The 9,355-nt window shown below is 36.2% G+C and overlaps 1 protein-coding gene across 1 annotated transcript; it reads right to left on the bottom strand.

Moving 5' to 3' along the window:
- Nucleotides 1-5,959: 5,959 nt before the first annotated feature.
- On the bottom strand, nucleotides 5,960-8,274 carry LOC131033642 (uncharacterized). Its single transcript, XM_057964905.2, has one exon. It carries the CDS (start codon nucleotides 7,893-7,895, stop codon nucleotides 6,348-6,350), a length of 1,548 nt encoding a protein of 515 aa, XP_057820888.2. The 5' UTR covers nucleotides 7,896-8,274; the 3' UTR covers nucleotides 5,960-6,347.
- Nucleotides 8,275-9,355: the final 1,081 nt, after the last annotated feature.

The raw sequence follows: 9,355 nt of genomic DNA, 5'->3' as shown, positions 1-9,355 counted from the left end.
GGAACGATTTTTCTCCATGGTCGGAAGATCCTGGTTGATGAAGCCCTTATTGCATAGGTCACATGGTTATCTATGGAGGGTATGAAGTATTACAGAGACAGAGTGTATACTGAGCAAGCTGTGTAGAATTTCCCCAAGAAGGAGGCTGAGCGGGACAAAATTGTTAAAAAGACATCCGGTTACTATGACATTGTGGTCATTAAGTCTTTCTGGCAGAAGCTTCTTAAGGTAATCATGAATTACCTTACTTTGGATGGTCGTTATACTAGGGCGTATGGCCATCACTTTGTTATATTGAATCATTTCCGTCATGGTGTGAAGATATCTTTCCCTTTATATCTCATGTCTGCTCTTAGGGTTAATTTTAGTGACCACCGCAAGAACCCTTCCAAGTTTCCCATCTTGTATGAAGGTTTGCTGGTCCTTATTGATGCCCATTTTCGTGTTCTTCCTCCCACTGATGATTATATCCACATTGTTTCTGAGAATGAAGAGACTAGTGCGGGTGACTCTGACAATGAAGCTTCTGGGTTTGGATCTAAAGGGAATTCCCCTACCCTGAAAAAAGCTCAAATTGAAATACCCTTGAGTTCAAAACCTAAGGTGAGGAAGGGTATAAAAGGGCAAAAGAACATTGTTATGATCTCCTCCTCTACTTTTGCTGAGAATGGCTCCCCCTCTTCTAGTGAGAAGGCAGAAGATGGTAAGGACCTTGAATTCCCTAATGTACTGACCTCTCCTTCATCCAATAAGGAGATTGGTAATGTGGGTGCGGTTGGAATTGAAGACCTTCATCTCAAAAGTGTCGAGCTTAACGATAAGAGGGAGGATTATGATAATATGTTGGATATGGCTCGTGAACATGCTATTGACACTTTCAACATGTTCAAATGGTTGTTCCATGAACTAAAGGAGATAAGGATCAACCAAAGAGCGTTGGGAAGCAAAATGGAAGCGATCCCTACTGGTTCTACTCAAGGTAACTAGAATAATGAGGGGAATTGGACTGAGGATGAGAAGAAGTCAGTTATGGACTGCATTAAGAAGACAGGTGAAGGGGTTGATCAGCTAAAGAAAAGGCTAGAGGATCGCATTACCCGTGTTGAGGAAGGCTATAACAAGATCCAGGACACCCTTAAAACTATAATGGCAAGCAGTCACAAAATTGTCAAACAGTCTAGGGTTGTTATGAACACTATGTTGAATAGTCTGGAGCAGCCGGATAGGGTTGTTGTCATTATTGGGGATGATGCCAAGGCGGCTCAGGGTGGAGAAAGACCCTGCAAAAGCACTCATGGGAATATGAAGAAAAAGGCGGCTATTTAGAATGTGGATTACAAAGCTATGAAGATTGTTGTTGATACAATGAATGTCCTTGAGGCTGAGGTCGATGAGACCCTCAAAAGCCTTCTGTAACTAGGTCTATATTGTTTTCCGATTGTTGGTTCTGTCTGTGTCTGGGTTAGGTTTCCTTATTGTCTTTTTGTGCCCGATTGGGATTTTGTTGTCTCTTTGGTTATTGTTTTTTATGCTTATCCATGCAGCGCGTTTTGTTTTGGATGTTAATCTCTGATTCTATTCCTCTTAGAATCATTTTGTAAAGGGTTTCAGGGTCCCTTCAAAATGTGTTTTTGCCTAATCCAAAACTTAAGAATTTCCAAGATTGAGACACCTTATTTTTTAATATTATGAGTGATTAAAAGTAAAGAAAAAGGTTGGACAATTTAACCAAACCAAAGTAAGAAAAAAATTAATGAGCATTAAAAAATAGAAACTAGGGTTTCATTCCAATGAAATATTTGTCCAAAAGTTAAGGACCTACCTAAAGTAGAGAATCTTGGTCCTTGGTAGAATCACAAATGATAAGTCAAAATATTTTAGCACAAGGAAAAATGAACGTATCATATTTCACAATGGACCCCAAGTTTTCAACATCTAACTATGTAGATCAATCAAGCTATGCTGAAAATTCTAATACATATATTAGAATATGCTTTATATTATTTTCTCTAGACTCCAAAGCATTCTACCCAAACTCAATCATCTAAATAGAGAGGTTAAAACATATTATTAGAGGAAGGATCTTGGCTAGTCTAAGGAAATTAAAAAAAAATCCTATTCTTATCATCAACTAAATGTATTATTGTTTTCACACTAGACCAACAACAAAACAAGTTTGTCTGCTGAAATTGTTGCCTCCCCTAGTGTCATTTGGTGGATGGAAGCACTTTGACCTTGGAGGTTGTGACCTTGGTCATAACATCAAAACCCCCTTCTGGAAACAAATCCATCAACGATGAAAATTCAAAGTCTAGGCACCCAAAAAAATGAAGCTTAATCACTCAATAAATTGTGACCCTTTATTTAAAATTATCTAGACTCCTCTTGTTCATTGAAAAGACTTGTTTTTTATTTGATTGCACATCCTTTTATAAAGAAAAAACCATAATAATTTGATTCTTTAATGAAAAGTAATAAATGAAAAATAGGAATCTTATCCCTTATTACAAAAAACAACAAAATATTTAACATGAAAAAATTAAAAAATTACAAAATACAAAAACAAAGCAACAAAAACTAACAAAAAAATATTTATTATTCCCAAATAACATGAAAAGTAGCATAATTTATTAATAAAAATAACATTGCTCTTAATATAATATTTTTGATAAACTAAAACTAAATTTAGACAAATAAAAATATATAAAATTTTAAAATTATAAAAAAATATAATAATAAAAAAGACAAAATCACATCTTTATCTTTACCATAATCATTCTTTTCTTAATGTATTTTTAAAGTCACGAACATTTCTTTAATGCCTTTTTATAAAGACCAATATGTAATGGAATGAAGTTAAGCATCTTGGATAAATCTCCAAAGCCATCATATTATGGTAACCCACTTACATCATAAAATGAATGCTTGCAAATTATGATGTTGAAAGTAAAGAAAAGGTAATGTCATTCTTAATGAATTCCTAAGGATTAATTTTATTTATAAAAAGATAAAGGTCTTTACATTATAAACTATTTGAATATAATTTACTCATTTAAAGATTAAAGATAACAACAAAATCTTGTCATTATTATATTTTATTATTAATTCTATGTGTGTGTGAGAAGAGACGCATTTTTGTAAATTTAATATAAATTTTATTAAATCTCTTAGTTTAATTCTTGCAATCTCTTTAAAGAAAATCAAAAGGAAAATGTTAATGATAGTAATGATGAATGACACTCTTATGTGGTTACTTGAGACTTTGTTGGTGTATGAGTCAAACTGGATGAAAATGTTAACGATAATAATGATGGATGGGGACTAATGTGGTTACTCTCGACCTTGTTGATGCATGGGACAAATCGAATGACCAAGACCCCCCCCTCCTTCGACATATGCTCTAGCCACCTAGCCGCCTAATTTATGTTTTCTACTATTTTGATTCGAGCTAATGTCCCATATTACCTTTAGAAATGTGACTTTTTGCTCCCACTTTTCTTTTTGTGAATGTAGAACACAATTTTTTATATGGTAATAAAGTCACTATTCACCAATACACACATATTTGATACATAAACTTTAATATTTTTTTTCCAATTAAACTTTTTTAGAAATGTGACTTTTTCCTCCCACATTTTTTTCTGAATGTAGAGCACAATTTTTTGAATGGTAATACAAACACTATTCACCAATACACACACATATTTGATACATAAACTTTAATATTTTTTCCCAATTAAACTTTTTTTTCAAAATTAGAATAACAAAATCAGAAAATATAAAGAGTTGATTTTCAATTCACTGGGCACAATTAATGAGTGTGATGGTGTGTTCCTTAATTATATCATCCAACAAAATTCAAACCCTCAAAAATATAAGGGTTGAAATCAAAATCATGTCTCTAATGATGTTACAAAATGAAGTCAAAGTTGTGTCCCTAATGATTTTTGACAAAATGAAATCGAACTCGTGTCCCTAACAATGTTTGACAAAATGAAATTGAAATCGTGTCCCTAACAATTTTTGACAAAATGAAATTGAACTAGTGTCCCTAATGATATTGACAAAATGAAATCCAAATCATGTCCCTAACGATTATGACAAAATGAATACCCATCAATCCCTTACTCTATCCCTAACAATGTTGATAAAATGAAATCGAAACCATGTCCCTAACAATGTTGACAAAATAAATCGAAATCATGTTCCTAACAATGTTACAAAATGAAATTGAATTTGTGTCCTTAACAATGTTGACAAAATGAAATCGAAATGAAAATTGGCGAAATAAAATCAAAACCATGCCCCTAATGATGTTGACAAAATAAATACCCCTCAATCCCTTTCAACAACAAAAAATGACAAAACCAAATAACCCAAAAAATCCTACACAACAATCACCTTGCCCAATAAGCCACAATAAATCATGCTACATGTTGTTAAGTAAGAATTTTGAAAACATGTCCCTAACAATTTTGACAAAATGAAATTGAAATCATGCTCCTAACAATGTTGACAAAATGAAATCGAAATCGTGTCCCTAACGCTGTTTACAAAATGAAATCGAAATGAAAATGACAAAATGAAATCGAAACCATGCCCCTAACGATGTTAAACAAAAAAAGTGACAATAACCAAATAACCCAAAAAATCTTACACAACAATCACCTTGTCCAATAAGCCATAGTAATTCACGCTACATGCTATCAAGTGAGGATTTTGAAAACGTGTCCCTCACGGTTTTAACAAAATGAAATCGAAATCATGTCCCTAACGATTTTAACAAAATGAAATCGAAACCATGTCACTAACATGACAAAATGAAATGGAATTTGAAATGACAAAATGAAATCGAATTCATGTCCCTAACGATATTGTCAAAATGAATACCCCAATCCCTACTCTCAACTAAAAAGCCGATACTCGATATCAAATAACCCAAAAAAAAATCTCACACAAAAGCCACCTTGTCCAATTAGCCATGGTAAATTGTGCTACAAGCTGTCGAGTGAGGATCATGAAAAAGGAAAATCTAATGTTTGGCCCCAGCATTGTGGATACATCCATTTTAAAACTCAACTTTCAGTTTACCCATAAAGCTTTCTAAGCTTAGAAAGTTTAGAAGTTACAAGTACCATCCTTCCAAACACTAAAATCAGACAACCATATTTTTGTCCATTGCTGAGTGAAGTACAGGTATCCAATTTATCCCCATGTATTCCTCTGGTGGAAGGAAGACTATCAAAGCTAATATCGGTTGTGATGTTTACTTCCTGGAAAGTACACGCTTGCCCCTTTTTTATTGAACACAAGTTTTTCTCGAACAACTGGATTCCTAATTAAATATGATTAAAACAAAGAAAACAGATTAAGATAGGAAGGAAAACATCAATTTCAACAAGATGCCAAATTAAGTTTCCGTTGCTCATTTATCTTTCTTTTTAATTTATTCTGTGGATTTGACAGCCACCATCCCAAAAGAAACAAAAAAGATCTGAAGCACTGCACTGCTCTTCCATTTCAAATCAATGGCTCCCTCCATTTTCTTCCCAGCTCCATTCTTTTACAGTATGATTTGATAACAAATAAAATATATATAATTTTGAAAATATCTTTACTTTTCAGAATATGATTTGGAAGGTGATAAAATATAAAAGTTTTTGAAACTATTTGGTAAAAAAACAATTGTTTATCCCAGTTCAAACCATGAAGGTGATTAAAGAAATCACACAGTTTTTTCCTGAAACATATCCTACTTTTATCTGATAATAGTGAAAACCCAGAGAGTTGAATCCAGAAGATCATGTTCATTAATTTTAAATAAAAACACCCAATTAGTCATTTTCATGTTACTGTTGTGAGATCAAGCTGGTCTCCAGCAATGGAACATTTAACATCAAACATCAACTATGATAAGTGATTAAATTAAAGAATAAATGGGCATTAAGACTACCGAAAGTGACATAAAAGAAACTTCATTCTATTTTGTTGTCTCTGGTTTACATGGACCCCTCAAGAATTTAAAGAACAAATGACTAAACGGAAGAAAAATAGAACATTATAGCAAAGAGAGGCATTGCAGTATCCAATACTTCTAAAGTATAATATTACATAACAAGGGGGCTCACAACTCAACCCATATACCTGAATTAAATCATGGCATTTTATACAGTTCCTCAGTATCCAACAGAAGGAAGAATTAGGCTCAAAATGTAGATTAAATCATGGTATTTTATACAATTTCTCAATACACCAACAGAAAAATTAGCTTGGAAATGTATAAGCAGAGACAATGATTCGTGACAAAGTCCAAAAGAAATTTACCATCTCTTGAATGATAGTCAAATTCACGCTCTGGCCACAAATTCTGCAAGCTTCCCTATTCTTTCAGCTAACTCTGGAGATATTTTCTTTGTGGGCTTCCTAATGGGATTATACTCGATGTTAAAAATCTCTGCTACATCCTTTGAACTCCACCCTGCTTTTCTCAGAGAGTTTGACATCAAATCTGCTTTAAGTAGCAACCCCTCTATAATAGTCTGACTGTCCAAGTATATATCTTCAGAGCCTGGCAAATTTGAGGAAGAGACTTGAAGTAGCATGTCATTGATGTCCCTCTCCTTCCAACCCCCATTTCTGAGAATATTTGCCAACTCCTCTAAGTACTCCATTACCCATCTGGGCATGCAGATTTCAGCAATATTAATACACCCACCAATACCATCATCGCCATACTTATCTTCTGCTACATCAATATCTACTTTGGAGGAAGAAAACAGCCTTTCAGGAGAAGGGGATGTGACGCAAGAGAAAGAAGAATTTGACCTATTTTCTGCCAAATCACTCCAAAACTGTATCCACCTTGGAGCCTTGGAAGCAGACCAGGGTGAAGGGGAGACTGCTAAATTAGCAAGGATCTTGTCAGAGATGATCCTTTCTTGAAGATGGGTGTTGTTGCTTAGAAATTTGGGGGAATTGCAACCACTCAGAAATGGATGTGGGTGTCTATCAGAGACAGAGACACTCCTCCTGGGCCACTCTAAAAAACTCTTCTTACTCACAAAATCTGAGCATTTTGCTAGAGAATCCAGGTTCCTCCCCCATGCTTCTATATTCTTGCAGACTTTATCATCATCAAGATGATCAGAATTAATAAGTTCAAATTCATCCTTGCTGCTGCTCTTTCTATAATGACCCATTGACCTCAGAGACCTGTCCCTCCTCAGGCACATTAAACTATCGTGAGCATGCCTGAAACTGTTTGTGAAATCCAAGGGTTCCTGAAGCCCAAATTCCTCCCTCTCAAAGAAGTCTCCAAGATCAAACCCACAACACAAGACCTCATTTTTATACACAAAAAAGACTGGATTACCTGCAAGATTAGGACAAGATGGGATATAGCAGTGACCATAAATGGGCACCAGAACTGGTACCTTCTTCAGATTGGCCCTTGCCACTGCCACTGCAGACTCCATGTCCACAGGCCTCTGTCCCCACTGCTTGCACCAGAACCTGCCCTTGGCTACCTCATAGGACAACCCTGCAATGGGCAAGTTGAGCCTCATACTAATCTGCTGAGACCCACCTGACCTCCAATCAGGGAACCCCACCCCAACAGGCATCCCTTCCTGCAAGATTGCTCTCAAATCTGGAGGAAATGAGAAGGCAAAAGTAGCTTCAATTCTGACAAACTCCTCATCAGACAACCCCTTGTCAATGGGTATCCTCTGCTTCTTCCTCAGATGATCAATCACCTTCTTTCCAAACACAGAAAACGAATCAAGTCCCTTCTGAAGAGGCCCTGCCGTTGTTGTGGGATTGATGTGGTGATGAACCTTGTTGTTGGCCCTAGCAGACAACCTCCTCAGCCCTGCCACATGGGCCTGAGCATTCATGCTTTTCAGATTCCCACATCCAAATCCTGGCTTACTCTACTCCTCCTATAGATTTCTTAACCCTGCAAACCAATCCACTTCACTCATTCACCATTGTTAACCTTATATAAAAACCAAATCCCCAAATGCCCCAATATCTTTGCCTCCTCTCTTCTCTTATAAAAATGCACTTAGAGATCAGATCTGTCTGTCATAAGTACTTGTGCAAAATGAATGCATTGGAAAGGAATCAAATCAAATCAACACAATTTCACTCCAACTCCCTCCTGGTCTCCCCACTACACCGTTGCAAATTGCAATCCCATCCCAGGCCACCTTCACAAATCCCAAAAATCAAGCTGGATCTCCACGTGAATCAAACTTACAACACCCAAAGTATACAACATGTGTAATAACTTAAAAAATCCCACCTACCATAGTTAACCCCCCCCAAAAAACCCCAACTCCACTAAAAATCCCCCTAAAATTCCAACTACCTCCAAATCTATCTATCATCGCCAAACTAACTCCTGTCCCCTCCCTCTGTATCATAACTCCAAAGCGGTGCGTACAGATCTAGACGTGAGGCTCCACGGGCCCCACACCCTGCACACGTGGAATGTCATTTCCACGTCATCTCCTGCAGGTTCAGTACTGTGCATTCGTTGGCGGTTGGCGGTGATGACGTCATCGGTTTCAGACATGAATCATTGGGACATAGAGATCTCCGTGCATTTTCCGGGCCCACCATCATACCGGTTAGAAACCGGCAACGCGGCTACTAACGTTTCTCACACTGGGCCCCACCTTTGTCTTAACTAAGTCATTTATTATTCTCACACCCTAAACAATCCCTTATGTTCCCCCTAACTTGGTCCCCCAACTTTTAATGGAACATCACATTTTACCTTTGATCATTATAATTAGGGTATCATTTCATTTATTGTAGGGCAAAGGACCTTGTGATGTACTACCAATAGGGTCATGGTCATATGGTCCTAGTTCAACGGTTGTCTCTCTCTAGCTAATCATTTTTTTTACCCTAAAAACACATTTTCCCACTCCACTAGATCAACATAGAGCCAAGGTGCCCATAGAACCCCATGATGACACTGAGTCAACCAAGGGAACCATGGACCTTGGAAATGCTTATTTTATATTTTTTACCCTTTTAAAATAATATATTGATTCTTTGTTTATCATTAAAAATCCCATATTCCTCAATAGTCATATTCCCTAGGTTCTATAATCATATTCCCTAAGTTCTATGTGTTCTATGACTATATCTCCCTTCACTAGGATGTTTGTTTATGTGTTTATTTATTATTGGCCACTCTTTTTTTTTATTAGTATTTCCTTAAAGGAGTTATTTAATTGGTTGGGAGGAGCATGAAGCACAAGGGCACCTTCCAAGGGAGTAGGTCTAGTAAGGTTCAAACTTCACCAATATATTCTCATTATGATTGTGGTTTGACTCATCA

The sequence above is a fragment of the Cryptomeria japonica genome, chromosome 3 (assembly GCF_030272615.1).
Source record: "Cryptomeria japonica chromosome 3, Sugi_1.0, whole genome shotgun sequence".
Taxonomy (NCBI): domain Eukaryota; kingdom Viridiplantae; phylum Streptophyta; class Pinopsida; order Cupressales; family Cupressaceae; genus Cryptomeria; species Cryptomeria japonica.
Note: the sequence above shows the minus strand (reverse complement) of the source record. Positions and strands in the feature narration are given on the sequence as shown.